This window comes from Camelus bactrianus, chromosome 9, assembly GCF_048773025.1.
Source record: "Camelus bactrianus isolate YW-2024 breed Bactrian camel chromosome 9, ASM4877302v1, whole genome shotgun sequence".
Classification (NCBI taxonomy): Eukaryota; Metazoa; Chordata; class Mammalia; order Artiodactyla; family Camelidae; genus Camelus; species Camelus bactrianus.
Window position 1 is genome coordinate 9322752 of NC_133547.1, and position 27794 is coordinate 9350545.

Consider the following 27794-nt stretch of genomic DNA (forward strand, 5'->3'; position numbering starts at 1 on the left):
GGGCCCTGGCTCGACGGGGGCCTCCCACAGCCCTGGCCCAATCTGTCCAGGGAAGGGCAACAGGGAGGGGAGGCGAGGGGGCCGGGGTGGCAGGGGCGGTGGTCACCAGGAGCTGGAGCTGACAAGGAGGACCAGGAGCGGCTAATCCCTTTTTTTGTCCTCTGCTGGCTTTGGAGGGGCTTCCTGGGGCTCGTTGGCAGAGCTGGCCCCCTGGGTGGGCTTGGCAGGCAGGGGCGTGGAGGCCTCATCGCTGGCGGCAGCAGTGGTGGTGGTGGGGGCAGGTGGGAGGGCCCCTGCTGCTGTCGGGACCTCGGCCACAGAGGCAGCTGCCGTCGAGGCCTCGCCACTCATGCCGAACTCATTCACCCGCGTGGGGTCGACGCGGTAGATCCACCGTTGGTAGAGGTAGATGAAGAAGACCACATCTGGGGGTGGGAGGGGCAGTGTGAGGGGGAGGGGCCCGCCTGGCTCACTGTCAGCAGGGGTGGGTGGAGTGGTCCTGTAAAGAGTGGGTTGAGCCCCCTGGGACTGAACCCCCAAGCCAGGGCCTCCCACTCAGACCAGGGCTCTGCCTGTGTCCAGCTCTGGTGCGAGCCTGCTGGCCAGCCCACCCACCTGCCCACCCGGCCTCACCGTCCCGCAGGCAGCCGATCCGGTACATAACAGGCATCTTGATGACAAAGGCAAACAGGTCATCGATGAAGGTGTTGAGGGCCTTGTAGGTGAGCATGCGCCAGGGCAGGTGGGCCACAGACTTGAGCTTGTAGTTAATGAAGAGCTGGGGTGTCATGGTGATGAAGCCTGTGGTAGTGGTGAAGAGACACTCGTGAGCAGAGGAAGGGGCATGCGTCCTGAACCTTGGCTTCTTTGACTGCATTTCTGGCCTCTCTCCCCTCATTCACTTGGCTCCAGTCTCACTGGCCTCCTTGCTGCTTTCCAACCATCCAGGCACATCCTACCTCAGGGCCTTGGCACTTGCTCTGCCCTCTGTCACCAGCTCTTTGCGCAGCCTTCTCCTTGGCATCTTTCAGGCCTCAGTTTATATATCATCTCCTCAGAGACATCTTCTGACCACCCTCTACACACCCCTCACAGCACTTGTTACATGCTGTAACTCATTCATCTGCTTGTTTACTCCGTGGGTTCGCCTGAGGATGAGGACTGAAATGTACAGTTTGGGGCTTCCCAGGAGCCCTCCCTGACCCCTAGGCTGGACCAGGCACCCCTGGGAGGCTCCCCACGTGCCATCCTGACCACTGGACCTTGAGCGCCAGGAGGGTGGGGGCCGGCTGACTTAATGACTGCTGAGGCCCCAGCACGGCCCACCATGGGGCTGAGGGCTGCTGGACAACTGCCCTAACTGGGGTAGCTGAGGGTGGTGAGAGCCTGCTCACCAAAGGTCAGCAGGAAGCCGTAGAGCATGCTGAGCACCCAGGAGTACCAGCCCTTGTGCTCCAGGTACAGGAGGCTGTAGACAGCGTAGCAGCCCAGGAGCGGGAAGAGGATCCAAGACAGGTACCGGAACGCCATCTGTGGGGCACAGGGCGGGGCTGGGACCGGCTCTTGGGCCTCGCCTGGCACCCCTGCTCCCCACCCTCACCCATGCACACCTGGTCTGGCAGGCCAGCCAGGGGATTTCCAGGTGGCCCTGGGAACTCTGGACTTGGCCAAGAAGTATATATGGCAGGCGGGGGACACTGGAGGGTAGGGCACAAGCCATGAAGCATGGGCTTGTCAGCACTCACGGCCCATCCCCTGGTCCCTCAGGAGTGTGCAGGTACTTGGAGACCCTCTCTGGGACCCACTGTTGGGGACACTCACATCATCATACACTTTGGTCGAGGACTCCACGTATGTGGACTTGTCTTTGAAGGTTGGGCGGGGGAAGAGTCCTGCCACCTTGTGCTCCCGGTCCAGCTGCAGATAGGGAGGGAGGCCGTGGTCAGCTGCTGCACTGGCTCCCACCCCCCACACCAGTTCCAGCCCCTGCCCTTCCCCACTGTTCCCAGTTCCCCTGCCCCACGTGTGACCCAAAAAATCCCCTGGTGCAAAAATCCCCTTGGTCTTGGGAATCCCCCAGGGGCCAGCTCCAGGGTCTGGTTCCCAACCCCTGGTGGCTCCCTAAGCAGCCCGGCAGCTTGGCCTTACCCGGACATCCATGACCTTGGTGATCTTCCAGAGGTCGATAAGGACCCCGATGAAGACGCTGACCTGGACCACGAAGTTGGTCTCATTGTCCAGGATATAGAGGAGGACCACGAAAGACTGGAAGACGCCAAAGAAGACGGAGCGCACAGACAGGCCCTCCAGGGACTGCCGACTGTTCCAGAACTGGATATCTGTGCGTGGGAGATGGGGGAAAGCCAGGAGTCTGAGAAGCCTCCGATTCCCTCCTGCAGCTCCCTCAAGCCCCATACCCTTCAGACCCCCGGGGCTGCACGGGGTCTGCCAAGGCGGAGGGTGCACACAACCTCCCTGCCCGTGAAGGGGTAGTCTCTGCTTTACGGGCGCCGTGCCGAGCACCAGGCAGGCAGGATATCTGCAGTCTTCACATCGGGACATCCCGGCCCCCAGGGCGCAGTCCCTAGGGTGGCAGTGATGGTGACAGTGACCTCTTACATGTTCTGGGTGCTCACCACTCGCTAAGTGCTAAGGGCTACTCAGAGAAGCCACACTCCTAAGGCCACACAGCCAGACCTAGAAGAATCTGCATAGAAGCCGGGTCTGCTTGACACTAGACCTGAGCTGTTCACCCTGATGCTATGGGGCCTGCCCTGGGTGAGAAGATCTGGGTCACAGGCTTCAGGAGCCCCTCTCCCAGCCCACAACCCTGAAACCATGAAAGAACTGGCCCACAGACATTCAGGGCACACACAGGTCTGTGTGTTCTGCTCTCCAACTGAAGCTCCTTCCAGTACTACTGTCCTGGGACACCATCCCCCACCCCCGACCCTCCAGGGCCCAGGTCAGCCCCTCTCTGAGCCCTGGTCTCCCCATCAGCCAAATGAGGGTCACAGCACTGTTTGACCCTGCCTAGGCGGAGCATCTGACACCTACTGCCACAGGACGCCAACCCAGTACATGCTTGTGTTACAGAGAAGCCAAGCCCGTGGTCACATGGGGCCATGTCCCGGGTGCTGGCCGCCCACCTGGCTCTGATTCTGATTCCAGTGCTCCAGCACACTCAGCAGACCCTCAGACCCTGAGGAGATCTGAAGGGGACACTCACAGGACTCCCCCCAATCCTAACTGGGAAGAAGGGTCTGAAGACATGGTTCTGGTGGGGGAGGGTGAATCCTAGTTCTGCCTCAGACCAGAGGCCACAAAGCTGGGCTCGCCTAGGGCCCACACCCCTGCTGCATGACGTTGAGCAAGGAACCACCTCTTCTGTGCCTTCATTTCTCATTAGGAAAAGATGGACCCCAGGGGACCCAGCTCACGGTCAGCAAGAGCGTCTGCAAGCCGGCGCATGCCCAGGCACAGCACGCACCACTGCTAACAGACTCCACCCTGACGGGCTGACACCACCTACTGTTCGATTTTTAATTTTCCAGAAGGTAACTCAGTCATGGCAATGTCCTCTTACTGGTGATGAGGAGGAGGACAGTAATAATAATAATACTAGTCATCACTACTGTCACTCCCAGAAGCTGCAGAGCAGCAGTCCTCCTTCAGACTGGGGTTCTCCAGGGAAGGAACGAGGGCCTGGAGCCAGAGCAGGCTGCCTAGATCTAAATCCACACTCTTGGGAGCTGTGTAACTGTAGGCTAAGTAACTAATCTCCCTGAGCCTCTGTGTCCTCACCATAAACACGGGGGTGACGATGCTGCCTCACGGAGCTGTGGCTGCAGGGACTCCATGAGCTCCCTGGTGAGGGTGCTTGGAACAGTGCCTTGCATGCGTCCAGTCCCCCTCAAATGCTGGCTATCACCGGTGTTGGCCTTTGGAATCTAGGGGCCTTCTGGGGACACGGCTGTCACCTTCCCATACAGGTGGGCCCCAAACACTCAACCCTGAGGGGTCTTCCCCAACAGGCAGCCTGCCAAGCAGGGTGGCAGGAGCAGCCCTGGGGCTTCCCTGCTCCCAGCCTTGGAGTTCCCCGGCCCGGCTTCCTGGCGGTGCCGTCCTGGCCTTTGCCAAAAGAGCAGGCTCAGCCCCTCCCCCAGCACCACACCCGGCGGATGGGAGTTTCTGGACTGGGAGTTTGCGGCCACTGCCCTCGACTGCTCACTAGGCCTCTAGAGAGGGGCTAATGGAGCCCAGGTAGGGGGAAGGCCTGAGAGGAAGAGGGAGGGGGCAGGCCCTATCCTCCCACCATGTACCCCCTTGTCCCCAGTCCCCCATGACCTCTCATAGAACCCAGGGTCCCACCCCTACCTACCGTTCTTGAAGGCCAGGAACTCAAAGACACTGTGGACGATGGACACGATGATGGTGAGCGCCAGCAGGTAGGGGTTGGTCTCTAGGAGGGCAACCTGGGGCGGGGGTGGGGGAGATGGCTGTGAGCACTGTGCTGGGGCCCGACCAATGCAGCACCTCCATTAGCCAGCCCGTCTCTTCCTTCTGGACCCGAAGAACCTGCTGACCTTCCCCACAGACCTAACCCCTGGGGCTTCCCAGAGGGGAGAGAGAGTGCTGGCTGGGAGGAGAGCAGGTCAGAGATGGGCAGATGGGCACAGAGAAGTGGGTGAGGGATGCAGAGAGGGTAGAGGAAAGATGGAGAGAGACAGAGAAGAGGTGGGGAGACAGCAATGGGGGGAGGCAGAGTAACAAAGAAGGGACAGTTGGAGTGAGGAACAGAAACCCAACACCAAAGACAATCCCAAGCAAGCACAGCCAAGTCTCAACATCACAGACGCAGGCAGAGAGAAGGATGATACTCCAAGACACTGTGAGAGGGGGCAGAGACATTGAGTCCAAGCCCAAAGTCGGGGAGGCAGCTTTGGATGGAAGCAGGCAGAGCAGGTCCAGACCCTTAGGGCCTGGCCAAGCAGACAGAAAAGCCATGACCAGCAGCACCATGGAAGCTGCAGAGACAGGACTCCCAGAGTCAGCCAGGCCCTGTTTCCTGCCCACTGCAGGGACGGGGCCTGGGAGGTTGTAAAACTGTGGGCAGGGGAGCATCGGCCAGAGGTCCCCAGGCCGCCAGCCTGACCCACTTCCCCTTCCCCTCCTGCAGCCCAGGAAGGTGCTGGGAAGCCCCCACGTCCCTGCCTCACCTTCACTGAGTCCTGCTCCTCATCTGACTGCTCGTACAGCTCATCACCGAGGAAGTTCCAGGGCGACTTGGTGCTCTGGGCGGCGTAGAGCTGCCAGCGCCAGAGAGAGAGCGGGCAGAAGGAGACGCGGAGCGGCAGGCTGGCCAGGCTCTCGTTGATGGGGTAGTAGTCCTTCTGCAGGTTCCAGTAGTCGTTGAAATAGATGATGGGGTAGTAGTCACCGCTCACGGCGTCGAACTTCACATCTGCAGGCGTGCGGAGCAGGGGCACCATCAGCCCAGGCCGGAGGCCACAGGTACCCATGGGGGCCAGGGCAGCGGCGATCACTCAGCCTCTGGGGACAAAGGTGCAGGGACCTGATGGGGCCCCTCTGACAGAGACTGGAGGACAGGGAACATTTCTTGGCCAAGGAGCTAAAGGGCTGCTTGACCTTAGCAGAGAGGACAGGGTAGGAAGGGCTGGGCAGGCCCCAGCTGGAGGGGACAGCTGCAGCTCAGCTCCAGACTACAGCTGCCCCCAGGGCCACCACGGATCAAGGTTTTATAAAAACAAAAAGTCAGAAATCTGGGTTTTAAAGTGATGCTTTGAATTTCCAAGGTTGGCAACTAAGGCACATTTTCTGAAAAAAGCTCACGGGCTGGATGAGGCTGGACATGGCACACGGTGGTCAGTGCTGGGCTCACCCGCGGTGTGGGAGGAAGGGGAGTGTCTAGAGGGGCAGAGCAGTGCGGGGAGCTTGGGAGTGGGGAGACCTAGGGATCTCAGGGGCAAGGGTTGGGTCAGGACCTGGGGGTGGGGGTGGCAGGGACTCACACTGGTCCAGGGGAGGAGGCACGCTGCCCTTCACCCACGGCGTGTGGTCGTCCACGATGTTGATGGTGATGTTGGGGTGCCAGTGGGAGATCACTTCCACGGGCCCATAGTCCTCGGCCCTCTGAGGGGTGAGGGGGTTGATAAGCCTCAGAGGTACCCACTCGCTTCCTCCCAAGGACTCCCGTGATAATCGCGAAAGCAAAAGAGCAACTGCCACTGCGACCGCTGGCCAAGGGCTCACCCTGGTAAGTCTGCACACAGCCTTTACAGAGCCCGCTGCCTTGGATCCCCTGGCCACCTGACAGCACAGAAAACCCAGACCCATGGATTTGGGTGGGATGTTCACCAGGAGGCAAAGTGCAGCCTCGAGACAGAACAGGTGAAGGACCCATGTGCAGTCTCCAACTCAGGGACCACCCACCTGCCCGGAACCACCTCGGGGAGACAGGGGATTCTTGGTGCCCACCACAGGTCAATACCCCAGTGCCCCAGCTGCCCCAGAGTATTCCTTCAAGAGTCACATTATCGGGTACCTACTCTGTGCCGGGCCAAGCCTGGGCCCTGGCTGCTTGGGTGCGAATCCCAGCCCTGCCACTTCCCACCATGACACCTTGGGGAAGTCTCCTGTGAGGGGATCCATGCAACAGGGCTGGCGAGAGGCTGCCGAGTGTGTGTACAGCGCGCAGAGCACCTGCTCTGTTAGTGCCTAGTGTCAGTGAGAAGCCTCCCCACTCCCTGAGAGGCAGCGCTGCCTCCTACCCCGTTCCAGGGAGGGAAACTGAGGCTCAGCTAAAAGCCCCCATGACGGCTCAGTGGTGGTCCCTGAGGTCAACCCAGATGGGCTGCTGCTGGGCTGGGAACAGGCCCTGGACTTGGCTCTGCTTGTGTTTACCTTGATCATTTCTGGGTCAGCTTCTGTCTCCCCTGTCAGCAGGTTCTTGGTTTTCTGAAACCGCCGGCGCTTGTATTTGTTGATCACTGTGGGAGGGGAGGCAGGGAAAGATGTGCACGTGAGACCGACTGGCACTTGCAGGCCCCCGGCCCCAGGCCCCAGACCTCTGACCACCAACAGCTGCTCCCTGGGTTCCTGGCTGCCACTCTTCCACCTGCCAGCCGACAGTAACAGTCACCAGAAAGCCTGAACTGCCTTCTCAAATCTCAGCCAGCCCCCAGTTCCCCGTCTTTACAGTGACACTAACAGCCATCAAATTGCCCCAGGCAGAAAACTGGAGTCTTCCTTTTCCAGAATTTGCTGCATCCATTCCATCAGCCCGTCCTGGGGGTGTCCCCTTTGGCACACACCTCAAATCTGACCACCCCTCCCACCTCTAGGGACCCAACCTGGGCCAGCCACAGTGTCCCCTCCTGGATGACCATCATCACCTCCTCACTGGTCTCCTGGAGGACACTCCTGCCCCACTAAGATCCCCTCTGCCCACGGCAGCCAGTGAGTCTTTTAAACCAAGTATCTGATCATCCCGCTGCCTCAGAACCCCAGGTGGCTCCCGCAGCCCCAAGCAGGGCGCCTGAGAGGCTCACCACAGCCATACTGAACTCTCAGCACTCGCCACCTCCCACCCCCCGCCCACCCCTTCTCCTTTCTCTTCAAATACGCCAAACTTGGGCCTTCGGATGTGCTGCTGTATCTCCCTGGCACAGACCCAGCATGGCTGGGATCTTCCTGTTTGGCTCCTCTCACTCTTCCAGCCCCTGGTTAAAGGCCCCTCCTTCCACAGGGCTTCCCTGCCCATTCCCCGGAAGGAGGATCCCCACGCCTGTTCCTCGCCATCCCTGTTTCCTTCACAACAGTCCACTACTGCAAATTCACCTGCCCATTGGTTTACTTGTTTGCTATCTGTCCCCTCAACCAGTCTGTGAATCCCAGGTGGGGCTGGGCCCATTTTGGACACTGGTGTAGCCCCGGCCCCGGGCTAAGCCCACAGGGACGAACAGTAGAAGAGACGAATAAAAACAGGAGGGCAGCAACAGTTCAAAAGCAGGCCTAGAGCCGCCGACATGAGAACACTTTGGGGCTGTGAATCCCTGGCCAGAGTGGACCTCACTTCCTCTTGCAGAGGCCAGGTCAGCCATGGGATCCCTGCCACCCTGCCCAGAACTTGCCAAGACACACCAGCAGGAGGGGCTGGTGCTTGTTTATGCTCGGTCTCCCCACCTCCACCCTGGGACAACATACGGCCTGCCCCTCCTATGACTTCTCCATCCTGCCCCCAGGGGCTAGGGAGAGACGGGGAAATGGGAGAGGGAGCTGGCCATGAGTGGGGACCCTGGGGTCACATCCTGGCTCTGTCTCCCAAGAGCTGAAGGACACTGGTGAGCTAGCCACTTCCCTGGGTCTCACTCCTCCACTGGAAAATGAGGATCAAAGTCCCACCTCTTCCTGGCAGGATCACTGGGAAGTGGCTCTCTGCTCTACAGAGCCCAGCCGGACAGAGCATCCCTGCCTATCACGTTTACACAAACCACAGGGCCCAGATCCCTCCCACACCCCCTCAGAACCAGGGGCTTCTAGATTCCAGGGATGAGCTCCCGTTCCCTACGTTCCATGCTTCTGGGAACTGACTGCGGGTTTCAGCCCGGGCCCTGCTGCTGTCACTGTGAGTATTGTCCCATCACTTCTATCATTAATGCACCTGAGACCTGGCCCCACGTCCGGGAAGAGCAGTAAACACCCAATGGTGGGCATCCTGAAGGATAAATTCCAGGGGGAAAGGCTCTGCTGTTTTCCACATCTGGGAAAGGCTGTCCAGGGAAGGGAGGAGCCATGCCTGGCTGGCCCCAGAGGGCCTGGAGTGGGAGGCGCAGGAGAGAAGCTCTGGCTCAGGTGGAGAACATTCTGCTACTTGGCAGCATACAGATGGAATTGTAATGTGAGATGGACCTGGCTTCCGTAGGGAGGAAAAAAGCTCCCTTTTCTTGAAGTTCAGAGTTTCTAGAACTGCACCAGCCAGGATTGTGGCCATGTGAGGCCACATGAGGTCACTAAGCACCAGCAATACAGCCAGTTGAAACTGAGATATGCTACAAGCGCAAAACACATGCTGGATTTTGAAACTTAGTGCAGGAAAAAAAAGAGTGTCAGATATTTCATTAATTTTTAATACTGATCATATCTGGAAATGACAACATGTTGACCTTCATAAAATTATAACTAACATAAATTTTATGGTCTTTTTTCTACTGTGGCCACTAGAAAACTTAAAATGACTTCTAAGGCAGGCACTATATCTCTATGGGACAGCTGCTCCAGAGTACTGATCACTGGCCCTTTGGGGAGGGAGGGATCTTTTCTGATCCCACAGTCACATTCTATGCCCTGGAGTTGGCCGGTGGCCAGCTCCACATCCCTCCAAGTCCCTGCTCCAAGCTGGCCCAGCTGTGAGGCAAACCTGGGTGACCCTGGTGGTCCATAAGGCTGCAGATTCTATTTTGCAGACCATGCCAGTATCTGTCACATCGACCATGAACACGACCTCAGCACAGTGACATGGATCTTGTTCACCAAAGACAAAACCACAGAAGATGCTGGCATCGATCCAGGTTGATCAGGGTAACTGGGATGCAGGTGAGCAGCCACCCACCTGGGTCGCATTCAAGGCAACCTCTGAGGAGTCAGGCACACCTAACCCAGACCCCTGATGAATTGCACTTGCAGGGACACTTCTGTGGGGACTGCAGGCCACACCCCCTCAGCTCACCTCTGCCCACATCTACACAGACTCGCTCCACCAGCCAGCCAGCCGGGCGGAACATCCCACAGAGCAGAGGCCCCAGACACACTCACTGAGAACAGCACTCAGCATACCTGGGTGACTTTTCCAAATCAGTTTTGGGGACTGACATGGGGTCACCAACTTTTTGTTTCATCGAGTGTAGATGATAACAAAAACATTCTCATCCTTTGGGATATTTTTACATGAAAAGAAGTAAGAAAAAATCTAACCACCGCAAATTAAAATACCTGTGTCACTGGGCCATACGAAACAGTCAGAGAGATCTTAACCAAGTCCACAGGCGCAGCAAAATCAGAGCGAGGTGGGGCACACAAAATTCACACAAAGGGAACGGGGTCTTTGGGGCGGGGGCGGGGGGAGGTCCTGTTCTCCAGATCTGCTGAAACTCAAGTATGGTGAGAGATTCTCATGACTGCCAATCAGGAGACAGTGGACTCAAGGACAAAAGACACAAAGCAAGCGAAAAAATGCTAACAATTATTAACCTCATGGAAAAGAAGCTGGACAGGAAATTAAAAATAAACTCTGTGCCCTGTGCGTCGTTCAGATGTGAATAAGAGTCACATACTCAAAAGCATTTGAATACTGAATATTAATCTAACCAAAATTCTGTTCCTGAATTGAGATTTCCCCTTCTAGAGTAGGAAGTCAAGAGATAATGTCTGAAACTGAAAAACCAAAAAATCAAAGTATCAACTTGCTATTGGAAGCCTTGGAGATTAGGTAGCAGAAACAGCTAAAGCAGTTGCCTGTGGGGAGTGGAAACTGGGGAGGGCGGGAGCGGGTGAGCAGGGGACTGATGAGTTTCACTGTCTGGTTGAATTACTTGAATTTTAAACCATATACTTGTAACAAGAGATTTAAAACAAAAAAAAAATTTTTTTAAGAAGACGGACCAGGCAGAAAGAATCTTAGTTTCAACAAGAGGGCGTGTCAGAGTTGCCGATGGCCAGCTCTGACTCGAGGCTTCTAGGGGTCACTGGCAGTCCTGGGGTTTGCTCATCGGATCGGGATTCTCAGGGGGGCCCCCAGAACCAGGTGGGTGGCCAGCGGGGACAAGAATGGGGCCTGTCCAGTGACATGGCCCTCACCAGCTTGCTTCATCAACAGAGGCTCTGCTCAGAGGTGTGTGTACGGGGACGGAGAGTCACACACAACATATTCAGCCTGTGCGTGGCAGCTGCACACTGCGCCTAGGGCCCCCCTAGGGCAGCACTGTGCACATGCATTCCAGGAGCGGCCGATGCACGTGCAGTCACGGAGATCACAAGTGGACGCAACATGTCACCAAGGTCCTCCCGGTTCCCTCTGCTCACTCCATACCCCCTCATTCACAGACTATTCTCGAGCGTCCGCTCTACCAGGCCAGGTACCGTGCACAAGCCGGCCCTGCCTTTCCCCTCCTGTGAACACTGTCTCCTCCCTCATAAGTCCCTTTCTCCACCTGCTCTTTCTAAGCCGACTCCTCTCCCACCTGCCCACAGAGGCACACAGCATATGCGCAGTTTGAACTCGGCCACCAACATCGGCCTCCCTGAGCACAAGGTCCGCGCCTACCCTCGTGGACTGGGAGTTGAGGCCCAAAGCACCAGCCGGGCCCCCAGGACAGGGAGGAACTTACTCCGAGACATGTGGACTGTGGCGAGCCGGCGGTACAGCGCCTTCTGCCGGGGGTCTGGGTGGAAGCCACTCTTGGTGAAGTAGACGTGGATGTAGATGGAGCCGTTCTGCTGGACGCTCTGCAAGGTGGGTGGACGGGAGAAGGAAACAGTGAAGGCCCTCAAGACGCCTGCCCCCCGTGGCTTCCCCACCCCATTCACTGAGTGCTCAGTGGGGCATCAGTGTAGCTGAGCGGTTAAGAGCAGGACACTAGAGTCAGATGGACTCTGATTCGAACCCGGCTCTAGCTCACAAGGGCTGTGCGGCCTCAGTGCCCACCTGCAGGGTGCAGGTAATCAGTGCTGTGGGCCAGCAGGGCTGCAGGATTATGTGAGATCGCTGAAAACAGGGAAAGCGCAATAAACATTAGCGACCTCAATTCATTCAACAGTAAAACCGTGAAGGCTAGATCCCGCTTCTGGCACCTCACATGGTAACTGCCCCATCCAGTGAGTTCACATCTGCATAACGCACATAAACCTTAAGCAGTGGGCCGTGTTATCCTGTGTTCCAGCTGCAGTGACGGGGCTCACGCGGAGAGGCTAAGTAGTGTGCAGTAAGGGGAGAGAGATGAGGAGACTGAAGCGGCGATGGCCAAGGCCAAACTGGAGCCTCTCTGTCTGACCTTCAAGGTGAGCTTGGATTCACTTGGCCGTGCTGTGTCCTCACTTCCCTGCCTTTTAAGTCCACCTCTGTGTTAATAAACCATGTTTGTTATACTTTATGCTGTTTCAACATGTGGCCAGGGAGAGACTGCCCCTCCCAGGGCTAGATGATTCCTAGAGATAACAAACTCACCTGCCTTCGAACACATCTTTCATATACAAAACAACCAACTCCAAGTCCACACTCCCAACCACTCCCTTTATCTGATTCACACACCAGGCTGCACTGGAGCTCCCAGGGCAGGTACCAGACAACTAGAGACCAACCCTCTAGCCCAGAGCCCACCACAACACCCGAGCTGGTCAGTCCAAAGCCGTTCCCCCACCTCCCTGGCCTTTCCTGTGGAAACCCCAAAAAAGGCTTTAGCTTAGGCCCTCCCTGCTCCTTCTGCTCCTGACCAAACCTGGTGCTTCCCTTATGGCCCTGCGTGGCATGGTGGGGGGCCCCCTCCTCCTGGGAAATGTAAGTATTAAATTCTTCTTTCAATGGCATTGGCCTCTCTGTGTCGCTGCTCACTCACCTCTGTAAATTAAGGTCAGGTACAGCTGAGACACCCTTGCACCGCCAATATGGGGAGGAAGGTTACATCCAAGTCCTTGGGAGCAGCTCTCCCTGCCTGGCTTCCTGCCACTCAGCCTTACTGGGATCTTGGGGAGGGGTCTGAGGGCTGGACATGAGGTCTCAGTGGGAGCCACCCCTCAGCATGGGTTATCCTATCTGCCTCAGAAAGACAGCATCACTGCCCTGAGTCCAGCTACCCAAATAGACCAAGACAGAGACAGACACAGCACACATGCCCCCTCCTCCCTAGGAGGCCAAGGAGAAGACTTGATGGGGAAAAATGAATGAGAGTGTAGCTCCAAAGAGATATCAACATTCACAGATTCATAAAATTCACTGATTATTCAACATTCTGTACCCAGCCCCCTGCTGGGCAGAGCTGGGGATACAGTGGTGACCAAGAAGGTCCTAGCCTTATCCTGACAGGGTTCACAGTCCCGTGGGGAAGACAGGCCCATATCCAGGTAGTGACAATCCCCCAGAGTTGGCAGAGCTTGGGTAGGGGAGCCCAGAGAGGGCACTGCCTGAGCCTGAGTGTCAGGGAGAGCTTCCTGGAGGAGGTAGGATTGGAACTTGGGGCTACCAGAGTCCAGAGCCAGACAGCCTGAGTTCAGATCTCTCACTAGTAGCATGACCTTGGGTGTGACCTCTCTGTATCTCAGTCTCCTCATCAGTCAAATGGAAATAATAGTTCCCACTTCATAGGATTGCTGGGTGCTTTCCACCAGTCAGCCTAGCCTGGTGCCCTGTACACAGTAAGTACTCAATCAACATTAACCATTATTTTCAAACCAGGCTACCTGACAAATTAGTGAAGACTCGACACTTTCACGGACGATTGCTCATCTTTCACTGGTTTAAACCACAGAGTTACATAACCCTGAAAGTAGCTGGGAGGATCCTAGGCCAATTCCAACTCCATCCACATGGAGATGTGGGGAGGACAAGGCCCAGGGGCCTCAGGGACTTGCCTCCAGTCACACAGCATGTGAACTGAGAGTAGAGCCAGGCTTGGAACCTGGACTCCCGAAAGGACTGGGAGTTGGCTCAAGGAAAGGCCCTGAGTGCTGGCCGAGCAGCCTTGAGGCCAGAAACCAGGCACTGTCCCCACCTGCGGAATGTCCAGCTCGGCGAAGTGCTCATAGCAGCCGTCTGAGTTCTCGCCGCTAGTCCAGTCGCCGTACACGAGGTCATGCTGCTCCCAGAAGAGTGCTGAAGTGGCATTGAAGTCTGTAAAGTGCTCGTGCTCTGAGATGTACACGTGCAGGTTCTGTTGGGAAGGGAAAGGGGGAGCTTAGGGCTGCTCATAAAAGCCTCGGAAGGTTAACAGTTGAAGAGCTGTGGCGGTGGTCAGCGCACTGATATGAACAACTCGGGGGCGGGGGCTAGTGGGGAGAAGAGTAGCAGCTGGCAGAATACATTTTTTCTTTCCTCGCACCCACCGCGTCTGTCCTGGTCTGAGTCTGTGACTGACGTCAAAGAGCAAAAAACAATTAAAGAATGGCCAAACTGCCAATTAGAATTTGGGGTCAGAAAGGATCCAGACTGCCCTGAATTATTTTCTCCCCTCTCAGCCTCTCGTGGGCTCCTTGGTCAGAGCTCTGCAGACCTATGGACAAAGCACAGTCAAGATGTGCAGGCATGGCGGCCGGCTACTGAGAACCTGGCGGTTGGGGGAGCTGGTCTCAGAGCTCCCTCCTCTCTCAAGTCCCTGAGGCTGTCTCTGTCCAGAGCCCTGGAAGCCCACTGATAACAACAGCTGAGCAGTGGTCACCCTGCTGGCCAGAATTCTGTGAAATCAGGAATCTCAGAGCTGCAAAGAACTGCAAGGTGGGAGAAGCCGAGATTACTGGGGTCTGAGCCTCGCTGCTGATGCTCCTGAAGCCCGGCCGCTGCCCACGTGCGGCAATAGTGCACTTCTCCCCGTGCCCACTCTGCCCTCCGGCCTCTTGCTCTCTCCCTCCAACCCCTTTCCTCCTCCTTGCACACCTCCCTTTGCAACATTTAAAGCCTGAACATACTTTTGAACTAAAATATGTAAGGACTCTGTTAAGACAGCTTTTATCTGAGTGACACCTCTACTGTCTCTCTTTCCCAGAGAGAGCACCACCACAAAACCAAAAAGATTTACTTGTTCTTTAGAAGTGTCCCTTGAGTGACACAGGTTTCAGGGGCTGAGGATGGACTCAGAGTTTCTCAACCCTGGACCCATTCACAGACCTGACAGTGACCAGGGCCCGAGTCTGTCCCGACTGCCCATGTCCCTCCCCCACACTCTCATCTCCCGTGTCTGGCCTCCCAGCCCACGGTTACCATTAAAGTGTCTTTGGGGAACAGGTTGCGGCTGGCGACGCGTGGGGCTCCTCCGGGGCCCGCCTGGTCCTGAGGGGCCGGCCCTCGGCGGAACCAGCTGCTGATGGCCCAGATGATGAAGATCCTGAGGAGGGAAGCAGGGCAGACAGTGAGTCTCCACACCTTTTCTAACATGGCTCGGCCTGACCTCCTTCTGACTTTGGCACATGCTGGGTCCTGACCCAGGGGTTGCTGGCCAAGTAGGGAGGGCCCCTGAGAAGGCAGTTGCAGGGCTGCTGAGAAGACAAGATGCCCCGAAAGGCCATGTCTGGGGAGAGACCCCAGATGTCCCTGTTCACCCGTGTGGGGGACCTGGCGCTGCCCTGGTCTCCACACAGACTCCTCCCCTGGGATCTGGTGGCCACAGGGGCTTGGACCCTCAAAACCTCAGAACTAGGAAACCTAATGCCCAACTCCCCTGGAATCCCAAAGTGTGAGAACCCTAGAGTCTGGAATCCCAGCATTTTAGAGGCTCAGACCTTAGAGCAACATTTTAGAACTTCAAGTCAACCAAAAACTGGAGAAGCAGACAGTAAGTAATGGATTAGTCCTTATTTTTGGTAACACTGGGCTAGGTAATTCAGACCAATACCCCTGTTGGAAACAATTTGGAAAAGCTTGGTAAAATTAATATGATTAAGAGCACACCAACACTAGTTTTATATGTATAATTATATATCTTGATAGAGCAATAATATATTCTATATGTTCTTCATATATTTTCTCATATATATTTTTTATCAAGTTTACATACAAAATGTATGTAAACACACATTCTTAAATGAACAGCACTGAAGAACAGACAAGACTGTACATTCAGCAGGCAAAAACTGAAGGGAAGGTGGGAACCAAAGAAGCAAAGGAGCGCTGGGAGCTTCTTTTTTTTTTAATATCTGAGGACATTAGCTAGGTGTTTTGATGAGTGACAGAAATGCTAGCCAAGGCCCACAGGAGGCAACCAGAGAACTACCTTAGAAGAAGCTAAGACCCCACAGGGCTCCATGCCCAGGATGACGGAAAGCAGGTGTGGCCCAGCCCTCCCTGGAGTCACACCAGGTGGACACAGACAGATCCTTGAACCTGGCGCAAGGAACCTCCCCCCGCCCCACATCCTCCACCACTGATAATGCAACAGGCTGCCACCAGAAGCAAAGCAAGTCCTCTCCGGAGGAAAGCATGTTTACCCTAGGCCTGAAATGATTCCTGTAAATAATTTTCCAAGTATGATGATCAACACACAGCCAAAGACAAGCCAAACACAAGGAGACAAGACATTATAAGTGAGAACTAGCAGAAACCAAACCAAAATTTGAGAAGCTCAGAGCCACTGAACTCTGAAACTCTCAAAATGTATAGTGAGAGAGAGCTTCAGAAGTATCCACACTCTGAATACCACCATAGGAAAAACTGAAAGAGAAACAAAATGACACTATCTTAGTTCAAACAAATATTTGAGGGGGGACGGTACAGCTCAGTGTTAAGAGTACCTGCTTAGCACGCACAAAGCCCTGGGTTCAATCCCCAGTACCTCCATTTAAAAATAAATAAACTTAATTACCTTCCTCCCCCCAAAAATATTTGAGTCATTTTCTGAATTCACAAAATTGAATAAACATAATATTTCAGTCTTAGAGTTGTAACTGACATAGAGGTATTTCCAGGATACACTGTTAAAAGACAAAGGCAAGATGAAGGAAAGTGTGTTGAGTGTCATTCCATTTTTGTTTAAAAAACAAACAAACAAACAAGCAAACAAACCTGGCCTGGAGGAAGGAGAAATGGGAACTAAGTGTTTAATCGGGTCAGTTTCCGTTGGGGAAGATGAAAAAGTGTTGGAGATGGATGGCAGTGATGGCTGCATAATAATGTGAATGTACTTAATGCCACAGAACTGTATACTCCAAAGTGGTTAAAATAGTACATTTTATGTTATGCATATTTTGCCACAATAAAAAGAAAAAAAACCCCAATGATCTGTAATGCACCTTTATACCGACATAAAAGCAGAGAAAGGTATAAATTGATACCCATCAGACTTTAAAATGGATTCCTTTGGTTTGGGGGGATAGGGAAGGCGTGAGGGTAAACAAAAACAAAACAAAATGCCTCAAAACACAATACTGCCTTAAAGAACTCTGCACAATAAAATCGGGATGTGTATGAATTAACATGTAAAAGGATCACTGCCAAAACAGTAATGATGAATGACGTATCTGTAGGTGATTTTTACTTTCTTGTTTAGGTTTTTCTTTTTGAGTGTTTTTTAATGAACAAAATAAAAGCCCCACAACAGAATTGTAGCAGACTGCTAGTTATTTCCCAATATTCATCTTCCCCTTCTTCAGAAAAAAAATTCCTAAATTTTAAGTGGACTCCTTGGCTACTCAGAATAAAGACTATAATTCCAGCTTTGCTTACAGCTAGGTATGGACACATGGTAAAGTCCTGGCCAGTAAAACATAAAAATAGTGTGTTATGTTGGACTTCTAGGAAGTGTCCTAAAGAGAAAGAGCAATCCTCCTTGATTTCTTCTTCCCTCCTGGAATGTGAATGTGATGGCTGGATCCTCAGTAGACATCTTAGGCCATGAGAAGGGGGCAAAACCTAGCAGTGGGGAACAAAAAGTAGAAGGGAATCTGGGTTGCAGAAGACCACATGATCCTGGTCTAAGTTCAGAATGGTACATGAGAGAGAGAGAGAGAAATAAACTCCTACTCTGTTAATTCAGGCCTCACAGATTCATGTAGCTCTGTAATTATTAAATTAGACACAAACTTATTGATTACAAGTATGAAAAGCAACACAGTTGACCCTGAACAACAAAGTTTTGAACTATGAGGGTCCAGTTATACACAAATTTTTTTCAATAGTCAATACCACAGTTCTACAAGATCTGTGGCTGGCTGAATCCAGGGATGCAGAACCGCAGACAGAAAGGAATCACCAGGCCAACATTAAGTTACGTGTGGGTACGGAGGGTCAGCACCCCTGATCCCCACGTTGTTCAAGGGTCAACCGTATAGCAGAGAGGTTAAGCACTCAGCCTCTGAGCTATAACATCTGGGTTTGAAGCCCAGCTCTGCTACTTCCTGACTGTGTGACCTCAGGCAAGACTTACCCTCTCTAGGCGTCCGTTTCCTTGACAGTTAAAATGGGGACAACAACACTACCTACCTTGCAGGGCTGTTTACAAGAATTAAATGGACACACACACACTCACGCTGTATACATCATCCAGAATGGAGCCTGCTACGTACTCAGTAAGTGCCTTAGATATGTTAGCTATTACTGCTATTTTCATCACAGGAAAAAGGCACATAAGAACGTTTGGAATGGAAAAACACTACAAGGGAATTCTAGTGTGTGGATGCCTCCCTGCTGAGCCCCAAACCACGTCAAAGGGCAGGATTAAGCACAGGGGCTTGCCTCTGCCTGCAGAAGCCATGGAGCCCTGGGGTCCAGGGTCTCAGGGGCCCTGGCCCAGCTGAGCCACCTACTGTTTCCCCAAGAATCCCCAACACACATGGCTGGGGAAGGTCTGGAACCATCTCTGGGGACCCCTCCACTTCCAAGGGAGGCTCCTATTTTAGTCATTGGAGTGAACATGCCAAGGGAGAGTGTGGGAGCAAGGACACCCACAGGCAGCTCTGCCCTGGCTCGGTGTGTGGCCTACATGAGTCCCACCCGCTCTGGGCTTCTGGGTCCCCATGTGTAAAACGAGGCAGGCTGAGTCAGACTTGTTTGGGATTCCAGATCCCCAGTCCCCCGAAGAATACCTGTGTGCAGCCGTATACTCACAGTTTCATGGACCCTCTCACAGTGCTCACGGGCGCTGCCCTCCATCCCCACATCCCAGACCAGGAAGCCCTTGCCGAGGACGCCAGGCCTCCAGGGGACTGGCCCTTACCTAATGCTTTTCAACTTACTGCAATAAGTAAATGAAAGAGACTTTAAATCCTCCCTCCTATCCCAAATAAGCATTCTACATTCACAGAAAAATTTTCCATTTTAGGGGGGTGGAGGGTGGGAAGGGATAGACTGGGATTTCAAAATTGTAGAATAGATAGACAAGATTACACTGTATAGCACAGGGAAATATACACAAAATGTTATGATAACTCACAGAGAAAAAAATGTGACAATGAGTGTGTGTATGTCCATGAATGACTGAAAAATTGTGCTGAACACTGGAATTTGACACAACATTGTAAAATGATTATAAATCAATAAAAAATGTTAAAAAAATAAAATAAAATAAAAAGACTTTATCAAAAAAAAAATTTTACATTTTTAAATGAAAAGACTTAACAATGAAAACTCCCTCCCAGCCCATCCATTTATCTACCTAGTTCCCAGCCCACCCCCTACTTGAGGTAACCACTGGTACAGTCTCAGGATGTGCTGAAAACTATGGACTCCACCCTCTACCCCCCTAAAAAGGCCATTCTCAAGCAATCTGCTTGACACTTCTGAGATTTCATAGGCCCCTGAAAACACACCCTGAACTCCCTTTAAGAACTCCAGATGAGATGGGTCTCTGGGAACCCACCCGGACTGATATTTGGTGCTGCCTGGTTCTAAGGAAGGAAATGAGCCTACGCTGTGGCTGTATGGAAAGCATCCATCTGAAGGAAGCTCCCTTACATACTGCTGTGGAAAGATTTCTAAGATATGTTGTTAATGAAAAAAATCAAAGTGCAGAACAGTGTAAAATAGGCTACCTCTTATGTAAAAATGAGGGGGAAAGATAAAAATAATCTTTATTCATAGCTGCCTGCATGAAAAAAAGAAACTGATATATAAGAAGATTCTAAGTCCTTACTGGACACGGGAGCGATGGGAGGGGAGAAGCTGGCAAAGAGAAGAGGAGGGACAGGGCTCCACGGATGAACAAACTTGGGGGTGCATGTCAGGAACAACACCCAAGTGTCCAGGCTCAATGGTGGTGACTTCCTCCATGTCCCATGTGCCACTCCCGGAGGACTCCAGGCAAGTGGGTCTATCCCCACCAGAACGTGATCGGTGACTGCAGCGGGGATGGTGGGCTATTTATCGGCTGTTTCTCTTTCAACTCTGAGCACATGCCAGCCCCTGTGTCCCCCAGTTGACATAGATTCTACTGGAATTCTTTGATGACCTGTGAGCTAACTGTCAGCACTCTGCTCTGGGGTGGAAACTTAGGCACGAGAGGGGTGATCACCTGACAGGGTCACACAACTCAGAGGTCGGGGAGCTGAGGTGTCAAGGCAGGCCTGTGCTTTTACACACTGGTATTGCAGACTCTGACACCTGCCATGCGACCCAAATCTTAGTAGCTGATCTCCTATGTTGGACAAGCAGGCTGTTTCCAGCTTTTCTCCATTTTGCACAACTTTGTCTGCGAGAACCCTTATTTAATCCCATGTAAGGGCAGTTACAGGTGTATGTTTACAGAATGGCCAATACGTTACACTTTTTTGTTACTTTCTTCTTTATACTCCTCTGTATTGTGTGAAGTGTTTTATTTTGTACAATAAGCCCCTATTATTTATAAATTGAGGGGAAAAAAACTAATAAAATAGGATGGAGGAGACACGAAGTTGCTTCCCCCAAATCACTCTCCCCTTCTCCCGTAGCAATAGACGCCCTGCTTCTCAGCAGGGTGCTCTGTTTTCCAGAATAAAGACAATCCCCAGGCCCCCTTGCATATGGCCATGGCCGTGTGGGAACGTCCTAGCCAAGGCGATCACTGTCTGAAACAACTCTGCTGTGTAATCCCCTATAGCTGACAAGGGGAGAAGTGACTGCCCAGTGCATGGCCTAGTCTCTTGACCATTTAGCTAAAACACCTCTCCAGAGAGAAAAAGAAATGTCCATTTTGTAGATGGGTAAACAAAGTCCCAGAGCAGGGAGGGGACCAGCACCAAGTCTAGGCAGGCAGAGACTGAACCCAGTCCCAAGTGTCCCCCCTGTCCCCACCCAACAGGTCCCCAGGGCCTCTCAGTCAGAGGCCAGGCTTCCAGAAGGCCAGCCCTGTGCTCCCACTGCCCAGGAATGGTCACATGAATCCACAGGTAAAGGGATCATCCCCAGTCAGTCTTAAAAGGACAGACTATATGACTCCACTTACACAAGGTACTGAGAGCAGCCAAGTTCAGAGAAACAGAGGTATAATGGTGGCTGCCAGGGCTGAGGGAGGGCGAAATGGGGAGTTAGTGTTGAACAGGGACAGAGTTTCAGTTTGGGGAAGATGAAAAAGTTCTGGTGACGGATGGTGTGACGTTGCACAATAATGTCAATATATTTAATGCCACCGAATAGTACACTTAAGAATAGTTAAAATGGTAAATTTTATGTAAAGTATGTATTATGGCTAGCTTGTTTCCCCCACCTCCCCCAAATTCATGTGAGGAAGCCCCAACCCTCAGTATCTCAGTGACTCTTTGCAGACAGGACAGGGCCTTTAAGGAGGTAATTAAGACTAAGTGAGGTCATTACTTAGGGTGGGCCCTCATCCAATATGACTGCTCATACAGGGAGAGATTAGAACACAGACACACACAGAGGAAAGACCACGTGAAGACTCAGGAAGACGGTTATCTACAAGCCAAGGAGAGAAGCCTCAGAGGAAACCAGACACGCTGACACCTCCAAATCAGACTTCTAGCCTCCAGAACTGTGAGAAGATAAAAAGGATTTGCATCAATATAGTAATGATGGTCATCCTTAGTGATTCTGTTTTCCTCTTTATGCTTTTCTTTTTGAACTTTTTTCAACGAACAAAACCAAAGCCGCATCTGCTTACCTGAACAGCACGCCTTTGATGACCTGCCAGGCGTTGGGTGCCGGCTGGGGTGGTGGGTTCTGGGGCTGGGTCTCCGCCGGCGTGTCCCTCCCGATGCTGCCATTGCTGGTCACCTGCAGGGACAGAGGTCAGGTGAGGAGGCAACCTGAGGTACCAGGGCCCCCACACGGGGCAGAGCACAGAGGGGATGCCTGGCCCTGCCTGGGGGTCAGGCAGGGATCCTGGAGGAGGAGAGCTGAGGCCTAAATCATAACAAGCTGGCCAGTGCAGAGAGACACAGCCTGACTCTGAGAACCGTCCAGTGCTCCTTGGGGCTGGAGCCCAGGATACAAGGAGGTGGCTACTGGGGTAATGCAGAAGCGGTCGCGTGGCGGGTGTTAGAGTCTTCAAGGCTTGGGTTTATCTGAAAGGTCCTTCCCCGGGCAAACAGTTGTTGAGGCCTCCTCTGTGGCCGGTTCTGTGTGGGGCCCATCCCTCCAGAGGCTCTGGATCCAGCAGGTGAGACAGACACAGAAAAACACAACCAGACAGTGAGCCACGCCACCGTGAGCCATGCCGGAGGAGAGAGACATGCACACGGCACACACCACCCGGTGAGGTCAGAACCATGCTCAGCTCCATTTGGCAGCCGGGCAAAGGGAGGCTCAGGGAGCCTCAGGCACTTGTCTGGGTCACTCAGGAAGGATGACAGCAGCTAGATAAGGGGTGAGCGGCCAGGGAGTCAGGCAGGGACTCCAAGGGAAAGAACCTTCAGTCAGAAACAGAAGCTCAGAGGCAGAGAATTTCATGAGGTCAGGCTGAAAGGGCCCAAGATGGGGCCCCTCTCTCTGCACCTGCTGGCTTGCCAGTCCTGTCCTGCCCTCTTCCCTCCTACCGGCTGGCCCATCACCCCTCAGCTTTTAAGAGGCAGGACCAGAACTGTCATGATCGCTGTTAGGTGGGAGCACTGCCCAGCACAGGGCTGGCAGAGGGTAGGGGCTCGATAAATCAACAAATGTTTCCTGAATGGCCTGCCCTGAACACCCAGGCCACCCAAATCTACCCACTCCTGGGCCTCCCAAGTCCCCCCAGTCCCACTCCAGGCCCACTCCTCTGCAGCATCTTCCTCTCAGCTTCGAATGCCCCCAAGAGCAGGGACAGAGGCACCCCTGGCCAGATGAGGCTGCCACAAAGCTGAGGCCAGCATTTGTTAAACGTCATTTGTCACTTCCTATCCCCTTCACTAGCAAGAGCTCTTTTGTCTCCCAAAGTGCAGGACAGCCCTGTGGTGCAAGGCAGGGGCTCTGGGGCTTGACAGACCTAGGCTGCGGGCTGGTCCCATAGGTTCTGGCTGTGAGGTCTCGGGCGTGTCCCTTCCCCTCACTGATCCTTCACCTCTTTGACCCAAGGGCCAGGCTGTGATAATATTGGTACGTTTAGGGCAGAAAAGATTTCCTTCCTTCGTGTGTCAAAAAAAAGTATTCCTGAGCACCCACTGTGGGCCAGGCCCAGTGCTGGGCAGTAAGATCGGTGGTGGCCACACAGCTCAGGGCCCTCTCCCATCAGAGCTCCGGGTCTAGAGGGAAACACACCGGCAGAACAGTGAACAGGACAGTGAATAATGGTAAACGGGAAAGCACTCCGGAGGAAACAGGTAGGAGTGGTGATGGCAAGGGACCCGCCTCGGGTCACGTGGTTACGGGGGCCTCCCGAGGAGCTGCCTCTGGCGTCCGGGTGAAGGGTGTCTGAGGGAGAGAAAAGGTGTAGGCAAGGGGTTGGCTCAGCGGGGGTGAGGTCAAATAGGCACCGGGTCCTCTAGCTCAGCTGACCTTGCTCCTGGGAGCACCGAGGGGCCAAGTGAGGGTTTCTAGCAAATCTGAGTTGATTCTGGGTCAAAAAAAAAGGAAGCTTGAGGCCAGGCCAGCATTTGAACCCATGTCTGGTTGGCTCCCAGGTCTGTTTTCTTACCCACAATGGTGGACAAGCTGGCTGGAAACCCTCCCAGGGAAATGCAAAGGAAAACCACAATGAGGTGCCACTTCACAGGGATGGCCATAATCAAAAAGAGGGACGGTCACAAGTGCCGCCGAGGAAGTGCAAAGTTAGCATGGCAGTACACTGCTGGTGGGAAAAAGGGAGCTGCTGCTTTGAAAAATATGGCAGCTGCGTAAAAAGCTAAATGCACCTGCCATTCAAACTAGCAACCGCACTCCTAGGTCTCTACCAGAGAGAAATGAGAACACGCGTCGACACAGAAGCTTATACGCAACTGTTCACAGCAGTGTTATTCCTAAACCCAGAAACAACGCAAAGGTCTTCTGATGAATGACCTGTGATGTATCTGTGCAATGGAATACCAGTTAGCAATAAAAAGGAACACTGCTGGGGGAAGAGTAACTGCAAAAGGGGACAAGGGAAAGTTTTAAGGGGATGGAAATGTTCTCAGACCAGACTGTGCTGCTGGTTCCACTGAACAACTGCACACATGTACTGAAAGCCACTGAACTAACTCTACACTGACCACAGGTGAATGTGACAGCATCTAAACTAGACCTCAATAAAATGGCAACTCTCCCGTGGTTCCCAGTTTCCTCAGAGTAATGGCAAAGTTGTCACCATGACCCCCAGGGCCTGGCACTTTCAAGCCCCTTCTGTGGCTGTTTGTTCTCACCCCTCTCCCTGCAGACACCAGCTCCAGCCGCACCAGCCTCCTCACTGTTTCCGCATCACACCAGGCACCTCCCACCTCAGGGCCTCTGCACTGGTTGTTCTCTTTTCCTGAAAGGCGTTCTCCCAATGTATCTGTGTGCTACCCTCCTCATCTCCTTCAGGTCTTTGTTCAAATGTCATCTCTTCAAAGAGCCCTTCCCAGACTACCCAATTTAAACTGCAACCCTACGACCCAGACCTCACTTCCTATGCTCCTCCCCAGCTTTAGTCCTGTCCAGGGCACTTATCACCACCTGACCCAGTATGTTTTCTTTATTTACTGTGTTCACTGTCCCTGTCCCAGGCACCCCTGCCCAACACCCAGCGCTCAACAAATACAGGAGATCCAAGAGGGCAGGGCCTCTGTCTGGGTCGCAGCTGCATCCCCAACATCTGCACAGGGCCTAGCATGGAGTGGGGACTTAACGTTAGCTGAAGGAACAATGAGTAGAGCTGCGGGCTCTGTGTTTGAGCCTCTGGCCAAGGGAGGGGCTGGCTGGCCGGAGCAGGAGACTGCTGAGAGTCCACTTGCTCTTGGCCAGGCCCCACGGGCCAGGGAAGGGTGGTGGTGGCTGTGGACACAGCAGTGACTAAGACATAGTACCTGCTCTTGGACCCGCATGCCCAGTCTCACACACAATCCCCAGGAACACCCACTAAGGGGCCCAGGAAACAGCTGAGATCATGAGGCTGGGCGGGAGCTGGGAGAAAGTCGGGGCATCCTCACTGCCTGCCTGGATCCACCACGGGCATCCACCTCAGTGCAGCCTCTGCCTCAAGAGCTGCTCATTCCACAAATGCTGAGCGTCTGTTCTGGGTCTGGTCCTGAGCTGGGCAGTGCTGGGGACAGAGTGGTGACCAAGCCAGTTCTGGCTCTGTCCTCCAGAGACTCACAGTCCACTGGAGGAGACAGAGTGAAAACCCAGGGGGGCAGGGCTGGCACAGGGGTGCCCAGGGACTGCTGGGGCTCTGACCGCATCTGAGAGGCTTCCCAGGGGAGAGAGCATCTGAGACGTACAGGATTGACCAGGTAAAGAGGGGAGAAACATGTGCAGAGGCTACGAGGAGAGAGACTGAGGGACACTCCTGGAAATAACAGCTTCACAGTGGCTGATGCTCCTCTTGTCTAGTGGTTCTCAAACAGGGACAATTTTGCCTTCCCCAGGGGGACCTCAGCAATGTCTGGAGCCATTTTTAGGTGTCACAACTGGGAAGGGGCTACTGCTATGCTATCTAGTGTGTAAAGGTCAAGAATGCTGCTAAACATCCCGCAACACACAGGTCAGCCCCCTGCAATGAAGCATTATCCAACCCCAAATGTCAACGGTGCTGAGGTTGAAAAATCCTAGTCAAGTCTGAAGAAAAAAGGCAGGTCATGCAAAGCCTTGATCTGCCGAAGAATTTGTACTTAATCCTGAAAGCAAAGGAGTAAGTCTTGAAAGGTTTTAAGCAGGAGTGGGACCAGAGGGGATCTAGAGGGGTGGGTCTCTGTAAACTCAGAGCAGTCAGGGCAGTGGGAGCCTTAGTCTCTCTAATCACCCCCTACCCAGTAGTCAAGAGAAATTCAGAGGGGGAAAGAACTTTCAGCAAGACTGGGAAGCCCCTGGAGACAGGGACTGGGTCTTCATTCTGGCCCTAACTCAACAAACATTTCCTCAGGTTGCCCCCGGGCCAGGCCCTGCTTGAAGATGCTGAAAAGATCAAGACCAGGAATGTTGGCTCTGTGACACAAATCTCATACTGGTGTCCTCCCCGGGTGCTATAATTCGCCTCTCCTCTGGTCTCCCCCAGTCCCTGACAGATTTTTTGTCACCACCATTGTCATCCAGGATTATAATTCTCTGTTTACACACCAGTCTTCTCTTCCACTCCACTGATGAAGGGACAGGGCTGGAGCCATCTCTGTGGTCCAACCTCTTCATTCACCACCGGAAAAATGAAGGCCCAAAGTGGGACAGGAACTTGCCCAAGGTCACAGAGAGAGTCAGTTTCGCTCTCCCCACAAACCTACACTTCTTTTCCCTGTGCTGCCTCCTACATGTCAGTGACATCCCAGTGGGTGGGTCGGCAAACCCTCGCTGTCTGTCACTCCATCGATTCCCTAAACGTCTGAAGGGTGGCTGCCTGAACTAATATGTTCTACAGCCTCAGTTTAGCTGAGGAGGCAATGGGTCAGAAGTCTTCAGAACCAGGATTAATTCCCCTGTGGAACTAATTTATGCTGAAAGCACACCCATCTCAGCTCCAGCCACCCTGCTTTAGCTATGTCTGGTAAGTTCTACAGGAACTGGATCCCAAACTTAACCTGGGTGACCTTCTACAAGCGCCTCAGTCTGTTCTTTGGACTCTTATCCGTAAAATGGGTCTGTCAGCCTCTACAGCGCGTGCCCTTACCCACAATGATTACCTGACTTCACAGAGTTAGGAAACTCCCCATTAATCAATCATTACCCATACGTTGGGCACTGAGAAAAAGACGCCGTGAACGCCAGTCCACTCTAGGAACAGTCTTGGAGCCTGGAATCGAGGAGTCGAGAACCCAGGGTGCCTAGGTACCAGTCTGCGCCCCTCCGCACCACTGTCTCCTCGGATCGAGCAACAAGCCTGGTGGCCGCCCGGCGCGAGCGTGCAGGGGACCCAGCGCGCAACAGGGCCCCGTTCCCCGAACTGTCCGGCTTCCCGGGCCGCCCGGCCCCGCCTGGGCCCGGTATTCAAGGTCCCTCTGGGCAAGGAGCCCCCAGTGCACTAGATTCCCTAAGAAAAAGCAGGACACGCCCCGTGGGAGGCCCCCCGGGTGGGGAAGAACCCCTCAGGCCCCTCTCGGCCTCCGTACCTGACCGGAGCCGCCTCCCCCGGCCGCCACTACGGCGCTGCCGGCCCCGTCCGCCTCCTGCGCCGCCGCCATCTTCCCGCTCCGGGTCCCCGCCCCCGCCGCCAACCCCGCCCCGTCCCCGACGGCACCAGCGCGATCGCGCGAGATTTCACAATAGGCCCGACCAGCCGGCTACCATATCCGGCAAGAACGCCTTAGCCACGCCTCTCGGGAGCCGCTTCCGGCCAAGAAAGGGCCAACCAGGCCACCGTACTCCTCCTCTCTTCGCAGGCGCTTGTTTTCACCTAGTAGACACGCTGCGTGCCCCGGACTCCCGGGGCTTTCTTGGCCAACGCGCTTCCCACAGTCTCTATTCTTTCTGCCCTCTCAATAAACCCGCTGCTTCCAGTTATATGAGCCTTCTGGGTCATCCTGTCCTCTTCGCCCCGCCGATTCTGAGTCCTTTCTGTTCCAAGTTGCTTGAGTCT

The 27794-nt window shown here is 53.8% G+C and overlaps 1 protein-coding gene across 1 annotated transcript; it reads right to left on the reverse strand.

Moving 5' to 3' along the window:
- Positions 1-27478, reverse strand: CLPTM1 (CLPTM1 regulator of GABA type A receptor forward trafficking). The gene is made up of 14 exons (XM_074369443.1): positions 27328-27478; positions 21807-21919; positions 14984-15107; positions 13782-13940; positions 11406-11523; positions 6925-7010; positions 6033-6153; positions 5220-5464; positions 4382-4475; positions 2149-2339; positions 1822-1917; positions 1395-1530; positions 634-801; positions 1-425 (listed from the first exon to the last, which is right to left on the reverse strand). The coding sequence occupies exons 1-14, from the start codon at positions 27397-27399 to the stop codon at positions 142-144; spliced, it is 2007 nt and encodes a 668-aa protein (XP_074225544.1). The 5' UTR covers positions 27400-27478; the 3' UTR covers positions 1-141.
- Between the last annotated feature and the right edge of the window lie 316 nt (positions 27479-27794).

What these genes read in the sequence shown, in the direction of transcription:
- CLPTM1 (XM_074369443.1), bottom strand. Translation starts at nt 27,399, where the DNA reads ATGGCGGCGGCGCAGGAGGCGGACGGGGCCGGCAGCGCCGTAGTGGCG. An exon ending in CACAGTCCACATGTCTCGGA is followed by an intron (nt 7,011 to 11,405) that starts GTAAGTTCCTCC and finishes CCCCTCCCACAG; the next exon opens with TGATCAACAAATACAAGCGC. An exon ending in CTGACCCAGAAATGATCAAG is followed by an intron (nt 6,154 to 6,924) that starts GTAAACACAAGC and finishes CTCACCCCTCAG; the next exon opens with AGGGCCGAGGACTATGGGCC.